We start from the raw sequence: 20,174 nt of genomic DNA on the forward strand, positions 1-20,174 counted from the left end.
AGCATATAGCAATACCACCTGGACCCTGTTTCACAACTGGATTCTGCATCTCACTCCCCTGCCCTCAAGCCCACCGATAGCAGCTCTACGGCAAGTCCAAAAAGTAGGGTTGTCGGAAAACCCTGTCTCGTGCCTCAGTGGATCAGGAAAGAACTGGAAACAATTTGGCCAAGCTGGATGCAGGCTGGAGGTCAGAAGTAGAGCAGATGGATGTTTCTAATGATGCAGGGGCAGAAGGCGAATTGCAGGTGGCCTGCAAATAAGAAATCCTGCATCAGGGTATCAAATACCTTTCAGAGAATGAGGGCAAAGAGCCAAAAGAGGGGGCCAGACCTGAGGAACTACCTCCATGAGTCAAGCCAATATAGACGGAGAGATGTACTGCTGCTGGGCATAAATCCACACTAGTTTGAGTGGATCAGATCTGGGAGCAGTGGTAGCACATTTGAGTAGCTAGGATTTTCCCAAAGATTTAATGATTGTAGTTGAGGATTTTAACTGGTCTGTCTGGTGGAGGGGAGCCTTGTTTAGGGATTAGGACAAGCAGTGCCTCTCGAAGGGGACGCAGGCAGTATGGAATACACCAGGGCCATCTAATAAAGTTCTGCAGGCTTGGGCACCAGGGTTTCAGAGTCAGATCTGAGCTGGAGTAATTTACTACTGTTTTGGGTTACTTTGTGGCTGTAGTAACTTTAGAAGTGCAGTCTGTGAATAGCAATGGGCTTACTCTTTTTTGTGGGTAGATGCTTGCCCTTTAATAAACCCTTTCATAATCCTACCTAAACACCTCCTTACTCCTCCCTAAACACCTTCCATGTAGTAGTACTTATGCCTATTTTTACAGCCACTCACACTGGTTCTTCCCATCTCCCCTAAAAAAGATAGGAGATGTGGATGTGAAGATTTACCCTCGTAGGTTTGTGAAAATACTTTTATAGTGCATTTAATAGTGCTATTGTAGTACTGCTAAATGTACTACAAAATGCAGTTTGTTAATAAGATCCTCAGTGTTCGAGGTTCCATTGAATGAGCCATATTTAGACTACTTAGCGATATCAAACCTATCACTAGATATGAGGAAAGAAGTGGTTGGAATAATCATAGCGGGACAAATTGAGGAAGCAATTTAGAAATTCTAAATGAACAAGTTACTTACCTTCGGTAACTCTTTTTCTGGTGGATACATTAGCTACCTGTGGATTCCTCACCTAATGAATTCTCCCAATGCGCCAGCATTCAATGGAAATTTATTTCCAAGCTCTCCACGTCGAGGAGGATGTCACAATTGCCTGACTCCCACGCAACGTCGTCTGACGTCATCGAGGCAATAAGATGTCCTCGCCTGCGTACTGACGTCAGTTTTCACCATTTTTTACGTGCCTTTGAGGCAAACAGGTGACTACCGACAAAACATACTTGACATGAGTACATCAATCAAATATAAAAAACAAAATGTTATCAAATATAAATAGCAAAATACCAAATATATATATAGATACTGTATAAATATATATATATATACATATTGAAAAACGTATAACCTCACATATGAACAAATATATATACATATACCATCAGGCAAAAATACACATTCTTATATACAAATGTACCCCAGGACATCCTGGCAAGACCATCCAGGCAACGGCAAGGCGGGTGGGACCTTGAGGAATCCACAGATAGCTAATGTATCCACCACAAAAAGAGTTACCGAAGGTAAGTAACTTGTTCTTCTGATGGATACAACTACCTGTGGATTCCTCACCTAATGAATACAGCCCCAAAGCAGTACCGCATTGGTGGTGGGTGCCGGAATGGTCAAACCAAAAAATCCTGCAGCACGGACCGTGCAAAATGGACATCCCTTCTAACCTCCGAATCCAAACAATAATGCTTTGCAAAAGTATGGAGGGATGCCCAAGTTGCGACCTTACAAATGTCAGCCAAAGGAACACCTCTAGCCAAGGCCGAAGAGGTCGACTTAACCCTGGTGGAATGGGCTCTAATTCCCACAGGAGGAATCTTCCCTGCCAAAGAATAACAAACTTTGATGCAAAGAACAACCCACCTTGACTGTCCTAAATGAAAGGGTGTAACAACCTTCAGTAGGAAAGCCGCCTTGGTCTTCAACACAACCTTGTCCACATGAAAAGAAGTGAAAGGGGGCTTGACGCTAAGCTCCTGAAGCTCACTCACACGCCTAGCCGATGTAATGGCTACAAGAAAAACTGTTTTTAAAACCAAAAACCTTAAAGCACATGAATGCAAAGGCTCAAACGGTGAACCCATCAGGAATGTTAATACCAAATGTAAATCCCACTGAGGCATAACAAAGGGAGTGGGAGGAAACCTGTTAGTAAGACCCTTTAAGAACCTTAAAACTATAGGGGACTTAAATTAGGAAGATTGATCAGGCAGACACAGTAAAGCTGACAGTGCCGACAAATAGCCTTTAACAGTTGCAACTGCACAACCCCTCTGCGCCAAGGATAATATGAACGACAACACGTCCGACAAATGGGCATGTAAGGAATCAATTTAACTCTCTCCACAGCAAGCCACATATTTTGGCCATCTGCCAGAATAGATAGATTTGGTGGAGTGTCACCTGGCTGATAAAATAAAGTCCACCACTTCTGGTGGGAGAGAAAAGGAACTCAGATTGCCCTGTTCTGCATGTAGGTGCAGGCTCTGGAGGTGGGGGTGTAAAATTTGCCCCTGCGACTGCAAGAGGAGGTCTGCCCTGTGAGGGAGATGGAGCGGAGGGCACAGTGAGAGTTGGAGAAGATCTGTGTACCACGCCCTTCTTGGCCACTCCAGAGCTCTCAATATAACTTGGGCCCGGTCTTGGCGAATCTTCCTCAGAACCTGAGGAATCAAGGGTATGGGGGGAACGCGTAAAGCGTAAAGCAACTGGCCGAACCAGGACATCTGAAACGCATCCCCCAACGCTCCTTGCACCGGATACTGGAGGCTGCAGAACGACGGGCAGTGCGTGTTCTCTCGAGTGGAAAACAGGTCTACCTGTGGAAATTCCCACATCCGAAAGATATAAAGGATCAGGTCTGGATGGAGACGCCACTTGTGATCGGTCGAGATGTTCCGGCTGTGACTGTCCCCACGTACGTTCAGAACTCCGTCCAAATGGTTTGCTACTATGCAAATCCGATGGTCCTGTGCCCAGGACCAGAGCCGCAGCGCCTCTCTGCAGAGAAGGTACGACCCTACTCCCCCCTGCTTGTTGATGTACCACATCACGGTAGTGTTGTCTGTCAGGACCTGAACCGACTGACCGCGAAGGGAAGGGAGGAAGGCCTTGAGAGCTAGACGTATCGCCCGTAATTCCAACAGATTTATATGAAACTTTTGTTCCACTAGAGACCAATGACCTTTGATCTCCAGGTCCCCCAGATGAGCTCCCCACCTAGAGTGGAAGCATCGTTATGACCGTGGCCACTGGCGGTGGTAGTGAAAACGGCCTTCCTTGAGAAAGGTTGCCGTCCACAGCCCACCATCGTAGATCCGCTGCAGCGTCTCTGGAGATCGTTATCGACTCCTCAAGATCCCCTTTGTGCTGAAACCACTGCTTGCGGAGGCACCACAGAAGAGCCCTCATGTGCCAGCGTGCATGAGTGACCAACAGAATGCAAGAAGCAAACAGACTGAGCAGACGAAGGATCTTGAGGACTGGAACAACCGCTCCACTTTTAAACATTGGAATCAACGCCTGAATGTCCTGAATCCGCTGAGGCGGAGGAAAGGCCTGATTCAATGTTGTGTCCAGTACTGCCCCTATGAACAGGAGGCATTGAGAGGGCTCTAGGTGAGATTTGGGCACGTTCACCGAAAATCCCAGGTCGAACAACAACTGGGTTGTCAACTGCAGGTGATGCAGCACGAGCTCTGGAGACTTGGCTTTGATCAACCAATCGTCCAGGTAAGGGAATACCGCTATTCCCTTCCTCCTGAGATTTGCTGCAACCACCGCCATCTTCTTCGTGAAGACTCAAGGTGCAGAAGTAAGACCAAAAGGAAGGATGGCAAACTGGTAGTGTTGCGATCCCACCACAAACCGGAGATACTTCCTGTGCAACTTGAGAATAGGGATATGGAAGTAAGCATCCTGCAAGTCGACAGACACCATCCAGTCCTCCTCGTTCAACGCCAAAAGCACTTGCGCTAGGGTCAGCATTTTGAATTTCTCCTGTTTGAGGAACCAATTCAAAACCCTCAGGTCCAGGATAGGCCTCAATCGACCATCCTTCTTTGGGATCAGGAAATATCTTGAAAAACAACCCTGACCTCTTTCCCCCTTTGGAACCAACTCCACAGCACCTTTTGACAAAAGGACTAGAACCTCCTGCTGCAACATCAGGAGATGGTCTTCCATGCAGAAGGATGGGCGGGGAGGGAGAGGAGGGGGAAACTCCCGAAAAGGAAGGGCATAACCTTTCTCCACAATATATTGATGACCCAGGAGTCCGATGTGATTGACTCCCACATACGGAGAGAATGCAATAGCCTTCCCTCTACAGGATAAGTATGGGATGGAGTGGATGGAGGACTAAGGCTGTTTTCCCTGTTGCACCCCTCCTGAGGAAGAGGAAGAAGCAAGGTGCTGCTGGGCGGCTCCTCTGGTCCTAACTCTACCCCGCCCCCTATATGACCTATAGGGAAGAGTAGTGGTAGGTTGCTGGCCTGCTGGCTACAATCTCGCCCGAAAGGAAGAGCCCCGCCCAAACCCCCTGAACCTCCTGAATGATCTAAAAGGGGTGGTGGTAGAAGCCCAGAGACTTAGCGGTCGCCTTGCTCTCCTTGAAACGTTCCAAGGCAGAATCAGCCTTAGTACCAAACAGTTTGTCCCCATCAAAAGGCAAGTCTAGGATGGTCGATTGCACATCAGATGAAAACCCTAACGACCTCAACCAAGCATTCCTCCTGGTTGCTATAGACGTGCCCATCGCCCTGGCCACTGGATCAGTCTTGACTGGATGACATGAGTCGCTGCTGCCTGCTCATCAGTCAGAAGGCCGAGAACAACTTGGGACAAATCAGGCTGCGCAGTCTTGGCCGCATCCATCAAAGCATAGATATACCTGCCCAAGACACAGGTTGCGTTGGTAGACTTCAGGGCCATACTGCAGGATGAGAAAGTTTTCTTTGCAGATTGTTCCATCTTTTTCGATTTTCTGTCTGACTGGGCCCCAGGAAAGGACCCAGGAGCTGTGCGTGAGGAACACGAGGCCTGTACCACCATACTCTCCGGAGTCGGGTACCTTGAAAGGAAACCTGGATTCCCAGGAGGCACTCGGTATCTCCTCGCCACAGATCTACTCACAACAGGCGAAGATACTGTCTTTCTCCACACCTCCATGATCGGTTCCGTGAGCGCCTCGTTAAAGGGGAGGAGCGGCTCCGCCGCAGCTGAAGCAGGATGCAATACCTCTGTAAGGATGTTAGTTTTGACCTCAGCTGCAGGAAGCGGAAGATCTAGAAAATCTGCCACCTTCCTCACCACTGAATGGAACGAGGCAGCCTCCTCAGTATATTCCCCAGGAGATGCCAAATCACACTCCGTGGAAGTGTCAAGACCGCTAGCGGATTCCAAGCCCTGAAGGTCTCCCAGGGGCTCCACGATCTCTCCTTCCTCCAGGAGCTGCCTTCTATATTTCTTCTCCTCTAACAGTCTCAGAGCCTTTCTCCTGGAGCGCAACCTGGCCTCTATCCTTGGTGTCGACAAGTAGTTAACCGACGTCAAAGACCTCGGATGATGTAGATCTTCGGATTTGCCCGACACCGGATCCATCAGCGCCGTTGACAGGCAGGCCCTCTTCATCGGCGTTGTCTGGAGCCATGGCGAAGTCAACGACGCTGGGGCAGTAGAAGTTATTGGTGTCGCAGGTCTTCTTATTGACGCCAACGGTACTAGCACCTTCTACCAGGCAGAAGGGCATGAAAAGCATCGGCCTGCGTGGAGCCGGAACACCCAAATCAAAGGCCAAGGGACCTGAGGGACCAGCCGGTGCACCGACAGGGGCCATGGAGGTGAAGATATTGAACATTGCATTAAAAAATGCAGCCGGATCCGCACCCAGAGCCGGGAACACAGGGTACCCCTGCAGCGTCGGATACCCTTGCGGCGTCGGTGCCGTAGACTCATGTGAAGCCGGCATCGGATCAGGCACCTCAGATTGCGCCAGCAAGAAGCTAGGGCTCTGTTGAGGTTCAACCTCTGTAATGCCGCGCTTAGACGCGGCGTCTCTTTCTGTCCTCACGGATGGAACGTGCTACCGACACGCGGAGCGCCGTTCCCTGCGTTTTTTGATTGCACATCCTGGGAAGCACATATTTCTCTCCCGGTCGTGCTACACTTACCTGTAGCCCTTTTTTCTTCTTTTTTGTTGTTGGTGGCGAGTTTGTCTGGTCTTTTTTCCTGTCTCTTTCCATGTTGTGTCCATCTTGTTTTCTTCGTGTTTTTGTCCCAGCATGCTCTGTTTTTCTTTTATAATACTTTCTTTTTCCTATTCTGGTCTATGGGCTTTTCCCAATTCAAGATGGTGTTCTTTCCTTTTCCTGTGATGTCACTTCCCTTTTCTCAGTATATAAGTCAGTCAGTCTTGTTACACCTTGTGTTGCAAACACTTCCTTCTAGTTGTGCTGTTCGCTCCTGTCCTTTGTTCCTGCTTTTTGCCTTGGGATATTTTGCCTGTTCTTTGTTCCTGCTTTTTGCCTTGGGATATTTTGCCTGTTCTTTGTTCCTGCTTTTTTGCCTTGGGAGATTTTGCCTCTTCTTTGTTGCTGCTTTTTGCCTTGGGATATTTTGCCTGTTCTTTGTTCCTGCTTTTTGCCTTGGGTGATTTGCCTTTTTTTGCTCCTGTTGTCAAGTCCTGTTTTTTCTTGTTTTTCTTCAGGAGTTCCTGTTAGAGGTTTTTCCCCACTGTTGTGTTTTTTTCCCTCTGGGACTCCTTCTGGAGGGTACGGTCTGCTTTGGCGTAGCCTGTTAAGTGACACCATGGCTACTAGAAGGGGTCGCCCTTATCTGGAAGTATCCAGAACCTGTAGAAGACCTGGTGTATTCACCAACCCGGTATCCAGAGGTGAGAAGTCCAGCGCAGTAATTAACAACTTCAAAGATCGACGGTGCCGGAGAAGCCCGAGGGCTCTGCGTCTGAGGCGTCACTGTCGGGCTGATCCCCCACGTCGAACAACACCGAGCCGATGGAGACCTTGAACGAGACCTGTCCCTCTCTGACCGACGCCGAGAATCATGCCGGTGTCAGGAGTCATGATGATGTCTCTTATAGGTCTTCGAAGATTTGGAAGACGACTTCCGTTGTCGGCGCGTCTCCTTTTTCTTCAACTTAGCCAAAAACAACTTGGCTTCACGTTCTTTGAGCGCCTTCGGATTCATCCATTAGCACGAACCGCACTCCTCCACATTGTGCTCGAAGCTTAAACACCACAAGCAGTCATTATGCGGGTCTGTCACCGACATTCGGCCCCCGCACTCCCTACAGGGCTTAAACCCAGATTTCCTAGGAAGAGACATAACACAAAGTATCACTTTCTAAGAAACAGTTGCTCCCTAGAGCCTGGAGAAAGAAACGTTACTTGAAGGCACGGAAAAAAGTGAACTGACGTCAGCACGCCGACGAGGACATCTTATTGCCTCGATGACGTCAGACAACGTCGCGTGGGAGTCGGGTAATTGTAACGTCCTCGTCAACCTGCAGAGCTTGGAGGAAAATTTCCATCGACTTCTGGCGCATTGGGAGAATTCATTAGGTGAGGAATCCACAGGTAGTTGTATCCATCAGAAATAAATTGCCTGAAATGCTCAGAAACACAAAGCCTTCTTTTGTACATAAATTTACTAAGCCCTGCGGCATCCTCAGTCATAACCATTTTTACCACAAATTGTATCCTCACAAATACCTTTGATTGTGTTACTTTCAGGACAAACAGAAGATAGGGCTAGAAAAAGTGATAAGCAAAGCCTTTAGAGGCATCTTCTTTCTACCAATCGCCTGTACTGCAGCAAAACTGATGCTAGAAATCGGCTTCTAAACACTAAATGCAGTTTGTCAACTATTGTCACTGACTTAGAGAGGTAAGCCATGGGTCACCAAAAGCTTTAACATGGAATGAGCTGAACAATCAGTTGCCAAATCATCTTCTGGTTACAAAATTTCGAATTATAATATAATTAGAGATGGCTGAAAATTAAAAGAACGAATTAGCAAATACACATATTAAAAAGCAGGTTTCTCTGTTTCAGGACAACATGTAAATAGTTTAGAAGTACAAAATGTCACAGTTTCCATAACACTTTGCTTGACTGGGCTTCCGCCTAAGCAGTACTTGCAGTGTAATTTAAGTCGAGTGTATGAACACAATTTATGAGGTTCCGCCTCCAAATTATCCCTACTTCAGACATAAAAGGCAGGATGGGATAATGATGTGAGATTCACGTGTAGGTGTTGCATACTCCGTGGGGCTAAAATCGAAACCATTTTACAAATGAGCGTCTGCCCCTGATTATTTAAGGTACACTAAAATGTTGTTTGGCCCACTTTTAGAAAACTACAGGTCGGAACGATAAAACAATCTATGAGTCACTGTTTAGCGGGGTGGATTGCCAACACATCGGTTGTGCAACTAAATTAATCGATAAAGAAGTTCATATGCTTGACACCACAGTAACTGTCTCATACTGAATATTTGTGAGGCAATAAGGTATATATCATGTGTTTAAATGTTGAACTATTCTCAACAATTATAAAGTAATTAACTTATTTAAGGAATGACAAATGACTGCTCTGTAGGCAAGCATATTGATAAACCGGGATCATGCTAGATTGTTTATTGGGCTCTGTGTGGTCCATGAACACCCATTCCCTGAATGATAGATTACGTGAGCACAATAAATATACTCACTTCTGTACTTTTCCTAGCCAGAGGAAGGTCGTTCACCTAAAGAAATATGATGCAATTTTATGCTTTCATCATTGAAGAAAATAAAAATCCCTCCCCAATTCACCAGGTGGTCTGAAATTATGAATCAGGACTCATGAGCCTGGATAACTATAAATGGGAAATCTGTTAATGAAGTTTAAGAGGATTTTTTGACTTTGGTAGACTGCTAAAAAAGGGCAACAGGATATTGGCCAATTTTCCATCCACCAAACTTTAAATAATCATTTTCAGAGATGAACCATAAGTGCCTAGTTTTAAAAGTTTTATTCCCTCTGAATCAATGCAAATCATTACGAATGCCAGTCTGATTTCTTATGTAAAGCTGTATTTAGGTGGTATTACATATTATCTAAATTCTAATCAATTTAATTTGTATTGTTCCCCCAATGTAATAAAGTAATATTCTCAACTTGGTGCATATTGTACTGTAATATCATTATCGAATTAACGGCCACAGGTATATATAACCATACTAATAATATCGACTTCCAACATAGCGTCATGAAGAAGTTAATGTTAGTTAGTCTACAGTTGCTTGACAATACATTCAGTAGCTCATATTATCGTCTTTACATATCTGCAGGCTAATATTTTGACTGCCATATTGTGACATTCTATTAGGATCCTAAAGGCAGGTGGAGAGCATTGTCTCAATAAGGCAGAGCTGGTCCGTTGTTCCAGGGAATTGCCGTGATGGGTGTGAGATTAAAGAACAGGACACTCCTTTCAAACGTCCAAAGCAGCATGCGCATCACTGGAAGCTCAGGTCATGGACATCTTAAGGATTTTGGTGGTCCTGGATAAAACGCAATTGGGGACCCTGTTTGGAACAGCTTTGAATATATGATCCAATTTCAGCTTTTTTCCCTCTTTGGCTAGGTCATACTTTAAATGTGTGACATCTAATATTCAGGGATAGTGACTTGTGTTTTCAATATTGTAATACAGCAGCAGCTCACTAATATTACTGCACATACTCTCTGTGACACCCTCCCATTTCTCACATGTGAGGTCGTGTTTTGATTTAAAGGAAAGTTTTTTATGGATGTTGCACGAAACTTAAACACACATTTCTCTGCGAATGTCTGTAATAGACTCACACATCACCCACATCAAAAATAAATGGAAGAAAAATATTATTTAAAACAATCTATTTAAGAATGATTAAAGGCCAGCAGGGCAAACCTCTCTGCAGAACAAAGCTGACTCTATCAGGGCCCCTCCCCCCCCCAAAAGGCTCTGGCCCTGGGCCAGAGCCCAATTTGCCCATGTCTTTAAACAGCTCTGCTACAGCAGCCAAAATGTGCTCACCAGCAAAAGTTGGGGGACTGGGATAGGGCTCCAGGGAGGACTGAGGGGTGGTAAGTGACAACGAGGTGAGGGTGGATGAGTAGGTCTTAGCAGGAGCAATGAAGTGCAAATTCCACGGAGACTACATTATCCAACACAAAACATTTAAACTCTTTAATCGAAGAAAGAGAGATAACTGGCTCACATACGAGGTAGCATGTCAGAAAGAACAAGAGGGAGGAAGAATAAGCATGAAGGGGAGAGAGAGAGCAGAGTGTTACTGGACACAAAATCAAATCAGGAGTGTAATGGATCACTTGGTGCCTCCGAATGGGCATTAAGCCTTAGGAAGAGTCAATTGCATTCCAACACAACCATTGGAAAACATACAAATACAGGCGTCAACCGCTTGGCTTTGACAATGCTGGGTTGCCCAAGAAAGATAAAGAATTTCACAGTTACAAGCTAATTGAAACATTGCTGCATGGTCAACAATTTTCTACAAGCAACCAGATCTTTTAGCTAATTTTCTACAATTTGGATTTTGGACGCCCAGGGCAAAACATATTAAGCATTTCAATCCGATATAATGCCAACCAATACTAAATTATATGCTAAAGGGAGGGAAAGAGTTTCAGACAGAGAAACAGAATAGATTATGTTCGAATAGTAAAATAGCTTTGTTCCAAGGGGCATCTTGGAAGATGGGGGCCCTGGGCAATTGCCAATTAGCCCATGTCTTAAAACTTCTCTGGCTCAGCCCATTCCTTTTACACTTTGGGAGCTGGTATATTCCTTGCTCTGTGCCTGGAACACCTCAGTAAGTTGAAACAGGAAAGAGTAGTGGACGCAGTATCAGCACCAGTACTGCTCACTACAAAAAAGACCAGGAAGCATTTTTGCCTCTTCCTATTTGCTGACTGAATAGACCAGCTGACTGATTTATTAGGTATTTATCATTGACTATAGATTTAAGATCTGCTACTTCGACTTCTCTTAAATTGGTAAGTTCTTCTTTCTCTCCACCACTCATTCTGAGTTAGTTCATGCCATTTATTTTACCTTATTGCTACTGAAGTCAGATTCCAGGAGTACTAACCCTTGTTTTCCTGTCTGAACTGCCTTTTACTCCTACTCACAGATTCCTCACCTAAGTCTCATGCTTCTATGGATGTTGATAAGAAGTGTACTTTTCTTTAATGTATGCCTCTATGTAGTCAAATCTTGAAAGTTGATCCTGGCTAAAAAGCGTTTCAGTGACAGTAAAACGTGTCCCAACTATCTTTTCCCCTGACACACGTTCAATGAGAGACACAAGGAAGGACCACTGCCATGCAGGCACTTATGTACCAACTTTCCTTCCTCCTTTCAACATGGTTGTCCCTGTTTTCTGTCCCTACAAAGGGTCTGGTTGTTCACCCTGCCTGTGTAACAGGGCCAGGGGACCGCCCCCCCAGTAGTTAGGAAGCCATTTTTCTTGTTACTCCTAATGTTATACAGCCCCTTGATCTGCTAGGACTTCACATACAACTGCTTGGTGGTTACATACAAGGCAGGGTAATCACAGATGAATGCATTGGCAAGACAATTTGGAAACAACATTCAATATGGGCCAATGCATTTCTGGGCTTTAGAGTTTCCCATAATGTTCAAGACATATATGATGTGAATTATTAAAATGTAGATCTCAAATAAGACGCATAATTAAAGAGATGGTCAAACATGGCTTTGAAGGGTTTCCAAGTGATGCAAATGGATAAGTGCTGTACATTAACAATTGAGAACATTTAAAAGGGTGTGATATTACTTTGAAATGTATCAATCGTATGTAATGGAATTCACTTGTAAATACATAAACGTGATAAGTAATTGTCCTTACTGAATTACACTCAGCTGATTTGAAAAAGCAATACAGGTGGCCTGATTCACAAACTGCACTCTGTAGTACTCTTTGTAGTACTACATTAGTATTCCAAAATGTATTACAAAGTACTATTCACAAACTGCACTTTTGTAGTTACTTACACGATTAAGTAAGATTGTTACTTTTCGGGATTCACAAACTGCACTTTTACTGTAACTTACACTTTTGAAATTAGTGCTTACCTCCATTTTTTTCTAAGGGAGGGTGTTGCAGTTCCAGTGGTTGGCATGTGGTGTGCTGGACTTACTGCAAAACTGTGTGTTTACTACAAAAGTGTATGTTACTACAAAAATTCAGTTTGCAAATACAGAAAAGTAGTGAACGGACTCAAAATTGTAAACGTACTAAAAGTTTGAGTTATCTTGGTAAATCAGGCCCATAGAGTCTACAACAAATGCATAGGCAATAGAGTTTCAAAATATGTGGAATATATATATTTTGTATTATTATCACTTAAAATAACACTTGTCATTTTCACTTTTCTTCATTTTGGGCTCATCATCAGGGTATTACTACATTTAGGCCCTCATTCCTACTTTGGCGGGCGGAGCGGGAACCGCCAGAAGACCGTACCGCGGTCAAAAGACCGCGGCGGTCATTCTGACTTTCCCGCTGGGCTGGCGGGCGACCGCCAAAAGGCCGCCCGCCCGCCCAGCGGGAAAGCACCAGCAACGAGGATGCCGGCTCCGAATGGAGCCGGCGGAGTTGCTGGTGTGCGACGGGTGCAGTTGCACCCGTCGCGATTTTCAGTGTCTGCCAAGCAGACACTGAAAATCAATGTGGGGCCCTGTTAGGGGACCCCTGCAGTGCCCATGCCAGTGGCATGGGCATTGTCTTGCCAATGGCATGGGCACTGCAGGGGCCCCCAGGGGCCCCACGACACCCGTTCCCGCCAGCCTGGTTCTGGCGTTGAAAACCGCCAGAACCAGGATGGCGGGAAGGGGGTCGGAATCCCCATGGCGGCACTGCTTGCAGCGCCGCCGTGGAGGATTCACAGGGGCAGCGGGAAACCGGCGGGAAACCGGCGGGAAACCGCCGGCTTCCCTTTTCTGACGGCGGCTTTACCGCCGCGGTCAGAATAGCCCCAGAAGCACCGCCAGCCTGTTGGCGGTGCTTCCTCCGTCCCCTACCGCCAGGGTAGGAATGACCCCCTTAGTTTCTTCATTTTTATATAATCCAGTGAATGGCATAGGGACAATTCAGGCTGTGACTTACCTTATATAAATTATCATTATTGTTAATATGATGTTCTGGCGAGCTACTAAAAAGGGGCATAATGGGGGCATAAGTAATGTATATTGTGAATATCTTAGGAAGCAACTGAGAGGAAAATGTTTTTTAATTGTGAATTTACCAGAAATATAAAAGGTTGTCTTTATATTTAAATACATTGTGTGAGAGGACAAAACTTGACTAAAGTGAAAAGGTAAACTATTTTTAAAACCGTTAAGTATGGAGTAGATATAAAAATGACTTTGAAGTTAAAATCCCCCTTTTTCCTTTTATAGTCCGGAAGAATACTCATTACATGATGATTTTTGATGCATTTGTGATCATAGTTTGCCTATCTTCGCTAATACTGTGCACAAGATCGGTGGTGAAAGGAATTCGACTCCAAAGAGTGAGTAAATGTTTGTCTTTCCTGACCTTTTAATAATGCAATATCCTACTAAAGCTAATAACTATTTTTCTAAATATTTTAAGGACTTTGTGAAATTCTTCAAACATTATTACAAAAGAAGAGTGTCCTGGAATGATCAAATGGAATTTATCAATGGATGGTACATTCTTATTATTGTTAGTGATGTTTTAACAATAATTGGTTCAGTTCTGAAGATGGAAATACAAGTTAGGGTAAGTACCATAAAAGCTTTATCATTTTTAGGAGTTGAAAAGTAAATGATACTTAGAGTTTAAGTGTTTAATTCATAAATTATAAGTGCTAAATATCCTTTTGGGAATTAATGAAAAAATAAAAAAATAATATTGCATAATGTGAAACATTTCAATGCACATTTGCAGGGTGCGTCTTTCATTTCTCACAATTCCCATGATCAGTTTGTATAGAGGATAGTATGCCTCTGTTATTAGGGTTGTATTCTCAGATATTGGTCTGCATAGTTGCCATACATACATATTTTGCATATTAAGAAACAAGTATGCAGATGATCACTGCTAATACATTTTGGGATTGAATGTAGAATTAAATATTTGGTTTCAGCTTGTTAAGATATCTCTTTAGAGGGTCTTTCCGTGGGCAGCCACAGACCAAACTGTTGAGGCATTAATATTCTGTCCATTGTTAATGCTTCCTATCCCTGATCTTTTAAACCCTCTGAACCACCATCCCTGATCTTTTAAAACCTCTGAACCATACAAAAAATACTTTTACTACCCATTAGAGCTACCAATCCTAAAATCCTACTAACCCTTTATGACACAAAACCTAACTGGTGTATTCTGAGCTTTATAGGTTAACTAAGCATAAACATTTAGGCACTTTCCATGAGGCCTAAAAACCCTAACTACCCTTATTGCAATGCTACCTTGAACCCAAAACAAAGCTTACTATACCTTCCCTGAACCTAAATCCATTATTTTCCCTTAACGCTACCCTCCTCTGATCCCCACGAATCCCTTACTACCCTTTTATGCTACCCATCCCCGAATCCTAAAATGTCCTGATGCCTTAATGCGACCCTCTTCTAAACTTCATAAACCTCTCCTCTGAACTCCAAAAACCTCTTACTATCCCTTAACGTCAAAATTCCTACCCCTCCCTGAACCCTAAAAACCTGTAACAGAACCCTCCATGAACCCTGAAAAACCCTTACCACCCTTTTACCCACACATCCATGAACCCCAGAAGTCCCAAACCACTCCTTAATGCTCCCCTTCCCTGAGCCCAAAAAAACCAAATTAATTCCCATAAAAACGAATCTTCACTGAATTTCAAAGGACCCTGACTACTGCTTAACGCTGCCAACCCCTGAAACATGTGAACCCATTTCTACACTTTAACACTACTCTCGCCTGATTCCTAAAAACCCTTACAAGTCCTCCGGCCCTTTCCCCACCACACTGTAAATGCTTCACTCAACTTTACTATGTGGATGCTCTTTTGCCCCTGATGAGAGTACACTTACCAGTGTCCTATAGTCAGGGCCACTGGAATTATGTTAGTCTGTGGCCACCATGATTTTCGCATAATTATTTATTTGCCAAATTTGCCAATTAATCCACCATCTGCTGCATAACCTGCAGATTTTAACAAAAACATTTTCTCTAGCCCAAACGGATCAAAAGTTAAAAAAAATATGGTGTCTTGGATTCCTGTGCACAGGAACACTTTTTGCAAAGTTTGACTATCATCTTTAAGTTGCCTTTTATTATGTTTCTGCCCGCCGGCCCAGCGGAATGTTGTTTATTGGGCCGGCGGGGTCTTCAACATGCTGGCGGTCGTTGTTTCGACCGCCAGCACAGAACTCGGCAGGATTTCCCACCGAGTTCGTAATGAGGGCCTACGTTGTTTGTATTAGGTCCTTTTGTACAATGGGACAGATTTTTTATTTAACTTATTTGACTTCCAAAGTGACAAATGTGCCCATTATGTCCACAGCTAACCTGCGCTTGACTGTATGTTTGCACATAATATAGGTGTGCTTGAGATTACCAGCTATTGGGTGATGGCAATTTTTAAGGACTTTGTGGTGTCCGATTCTGGGATGACGGCAGTGGAAACAAGGGCAGAAAGCAGTGTGCCCTAGTTTGAGTTTCCACTATAGTAATTGAGATTTTTGCCCCAGAATGAATTTTGTCAGCAAGGTATGTTCCCTCTCAGGATAGAAATATTTTTAATGGCACATCCACCATGACCTAATGGCATGGAGAAACTGTCATTACCTGTGTCTGCACTGCAAGAGTTCCAGAACATTGAGCTGAGAGCTTTCTTTACATGTGCTACAGACATTTTGGGGGTCATTCCGACCCCGGCGGTCAAGGACCGCCGGGGCCGGGGATGCGGGAGCACCGCCAACAGGCTGGCGGTGCCCCGCAGGGCATTCTGACCGCGGCGGTTTGGCCGCGGTCAGACAAGGAAAACCGGCGGTCTCCCGCCGGTTTTCCGCTGCCCTGGGAATCCCCCATGGCGGCGCAGCTTGCTGCGCCGCCATGGGGGATTCCGACCCCCTCACCGCCATCCTGTTCCTGGCGGCTCCGACCGCCAGGAACAGGATGGCGGTGAGGGGTGTCGTGGGGCCCCTGGGGGCCCCTGCAGTGCCCATGCCAATGGCATGGGCACTGCAGGGGCCCCCGTAAGAGGGCCCCACTTTGTATTTCAGTGTCTGCTTTGCAGACACTGAAATACGCGACGGGTGCCACTGCACCCGTCGCACATACCCACTCCGCCGGCTCCATTCGGAGCCGGCTTCCTCGTGGGGAGGGGTTTCTCGCTGGGCTGGCGGGCGGCCTTTTGGCGGTCGCCCGCCAGCCCAGCGGGAAAGCCAGAATGGCCTCCGCGGTCTTTCGACCGCGGAGCGGCCATTTGGCGGCTCCCTCCAGGTGGGCGGCTCCCGCCGCCCGCGGGGGTCAGAATTACCCCCTTTGTGTTTTTTCTGAGCCAAACCATTATGGTTTTTGCCCAGTAGTGGTGCAGATGGCAATCATAGCAGGTCAGCTACTTTACATCAGCCTGCCATTGTCCAGCCACTGTCTCATTTGCCCAGTTGACCTTCTCCATGGCATAACTAGTGGCATACCCATCAGGATTGCTGCCTATCCCCACACTGAGAATGAGCTTCAAGAATATTGAGGTGGGTCTACTGGATTATTCATTTGGTTTTCTTCTACTTCCCAGTGAATGTTAATGAAGCCCTGAGAGTGAAAGGGTTTTCATGTGATATGAAGAGGTGAGGCGTTGTCCCCCCAACCATGGTGGGTGGGAATGGGGCTCTATGGTATGGGATTGTGAAGAAGGCAGACATTATGTAATACTGCGATTTTCCATCATGATTAAGTTATTCCTATATTTTTCATTATGAAGCAGAAGTGAAATAACTCCTGGGAGTAGAACTGTGTTTTTCTACTATCCTTGGTGTCAAATGCACTGCTGGTGTTAGAACTAGCAAACCAGAGAGGTTGGATAACCCCTTCTTGAGAAACTCCAATTAGAAGAGGGTAGGACCAGTAGCTTCATATGACTCATCCCCAAGGTTACAGTTGTATAGTCCAAGCAATCATAGTAGGCAGAGCAAAGAAAGAGTGTGTTCCTTCCCTATGCTAACTTGTACACAAAGACCACTAAGCAAGCTTGTGCACAAAGCTGCATGATGGCAGAGAGAACGTTTTCTTGTTTGCTGATCTAAACCTTGAGTAACAGTTTCATCAAGCAAAGGCTAAAGGGTCTTATGCAAAGCAGCCAATGACTGAAAGGGGCTGACCCAATTCATTTCTCTATGTATGTTATTTTGCTCTTATGACCTCTGGCAAAGATGTAAAACTGTCAATGGTTCAAAATGAGTTTTACAGCAATGCAATGATTTTGTATGTCTCTTGTCAAATGGAATGTTACACATATAGATGCTGGATAGGATCTCACAACAAGCTGCGGCTTTAGCAGCCGTGGGAAAGACTGAATAATGGTTCTCAGCCAGTTTATGTAAGGACTTGTTTTAGCAAGTAGTTGCACAATATACATTATTGACATATAAAACTTCAATGCAGATAGAAGTTTTAAAGTATGACTATTCAAAACAGAGTATAATATAAACAAATGATCTCTAACATAAAAAGATTATCTATAATAAACTAGTTGTTGATATATTAAACACGTTTTACTTTTACTTAATGAAAAGTGGAATGGGATAGATGCAGTGATGTGCAGGCTGAAACTGAGCAGCCAACAATGGCTAACAATTTGGGTTGATCAATTAAAGAAATTACCATAGTTGGATAGATGAAGGAAGGAAATAGTTTGGGACCAGACACATACATTGCTGTGCCAAATTTGTAATCTGAAGGTTTTTATACTGTCTAGAACAGTTTTGAATTTGAAACTCACTCTGAGTTTGTGAGTTGTTTGTGCCAATGGGTAAACACACCAATATGTATTTGCATGTAACACCCATATAGCACCTAGCTGAAGGATTTGGGGCAGATTTAGGTGCATTAGCGTCAAAAAGGTTAGCGCTGACTAGTGCCATTTTTTAACGCTACTCGGGCGTCATATTTATACTATGATGCTGCATGGCACAAAAAATTGGTTAGAGTAATTTTTCTGTCGTAAAGCAAAATTACGTTAACGGAGGAAAAATGACTCTAATCTGGTTTACGACATGTAAACACGTTGCAAAACGGAAATGCACAATTTGTGCCCTCATTAGCATCAAAAAGAGATGCTAATGGAGAGAACAGTGCAAAGGAGCCCCAACATGGATGTAGGAAGCCAGGAGAGACCCCAGGGAGACCCCATTCAACCAGGAACCAACCAGGAGGACACAAACAAGACCCAGGGGAGGGAGAAGAAAAAGAGGAAGTGTTGTTTCAGCGCAGAGGAGCATGAAATACTGATGAGAGAGGTGACGGAGCATCAAAATCAGTTCTTCGTCACCTCTAAATTGCCAATTGGAAGGAAAGAGGCAATCTAGCAGCAGATTGTGGATAAGATCAACAGTGTGACATAGGTCAGGAGAATAGTGACTGAGTGCAAAAAAACACTGGCATGATTGCAAGAGAAGGGCAAAGGAAAAAATAGCATGGAACAGGAAGGCTGCACTGCAAACTGGAGGTGGGAGTCCAGCACCGCAAGAGGACTTGGATGAAATGGGGGAGATGGGTGCAGTGGTCATTCCGGAGGAAATCATCACAGGGATACAAGGACAGGACAGCGCTGAATACCAGGGAGCACCACAAATGCAGGGTAAGTTGCAGGGAGACATTTATGCTAAAATGTTAAGTGCAAGAAGGGGGAGGCACATAGGATTCACACAATGCATGTCAAAGGAGCGCAGCAGGATACAAAGTTGCAGCATGCCAACGTAAGCTACACATGTACCTAGACCTTGGAAGTGCCATGCACCGTTAACACATACACAACCTGGACATATTTAGAACTCCATGCGTAAATACCTACATGTACAAATGCAGTACATGGGATGTATGGCATATATAAACACTGTGTCACTGGTTGTGCCATCACAATATCCCTTGCATGTAGTCACATCAACCCCACTAACACAACCAAGACCTAAGAGACCAGGTAGTCAGTCAACACAATTCGTGGGATTACTTCATAGTGGTGTCCCTTGCAGTAACACTTTGCAACTGCCTTGCCTCATTGCCCAAATGAATGTGTGCTGCATCTCACAGCACACAAGTCATTGCATCTGTCCCAACAGTACCCAGGCATGTGCTGGTAGCATCACCACACCGCACATAGACAACACATGCACATGAGGCAGCCATCCCTACATCATATAGTCACGGTGTCCCCTGGGTGCATGGAACAATGAACTCAACAGGTGCTGGGGGAATAGCAGGCTGGACCGGTATAATTGGCAACATGCCACTACCCAGACCAACTAAACTGAAGTTGTGTTCAACCACACATATTGATGCAGAACTGAAATGTGCCACTACAGAAAATATGTACCACATATAGCAAACAGCAGGTCACAACAATCACAGGCTGAGCCAACAACTATTTGGGCACAACCACGTCAGACACATGGGAATGGGGAAATAAACACACACATACAACACATGGGGTATGGCTGTTACATAATGGCGGATAATTCCACATCAATTTAGCAGGGGATGGTGCTTGGGCGAGCCCGGTGTTGGTAAGACTGCCAGTGCAGTGTACCCTTTGCACTTGGCAGTAAGAGTCACATGTTAAGATGGTGGCTGGAAATCTGTATGCACATGGAAGCTCTGTGTGGCACTTACTAAACATTATTGATGGATCAAATAGAGTCAGTGCCATTTATGG

The 20,174-nt window shown here is 44.9% G+C and overlaps 1 protein-coding gene across 4 annotated transcripts in view; it reads left to right on the forward strand.

The window, feature by feature from the left end:
• Nucleotides 1–20,174, forward strand: part of MCOLN3 (mucolipin TRP cation channel 3) — a 391,010-nt gene that overhangs the window by 251,277 nt on the left and 119,559 nt on the right. For all 4 annotated transcript variants that reach the window (XM_069232275.1, XM_069232278.1, XM_069232277.1 and 1 more), the window contains 2 exons: nt 13,696–13,808; nt 13,892–14,041. In XM_069232275.1, the coding sequence (XP_069088376.1) occupies nt 13,696–13,808; nt 13,892–14,041 (263 nt within the window). The remainder of the gene's footprint in view (nt 1–13,695; nt 13,809–13,891; nt 14,042–20,174) is intronic.

Source organism: Pleurodeles waltl, chromosome 4_2, assembly GCF_031143425.1.
Source record: "Pleurodeles waltl isolate 20211129_DDA chromosome 4_2, aPleWal1.hap1.20221129, whole genome shotgun sequence".
In the NCBI taxonomy this organism is placed as follows: domain Eukaryota; kingdom Metazoa; phylum Chordata; class Amphibia; order Caudata; family Salamandridae; genus Pleurodeles; species Pleurodeles waltl.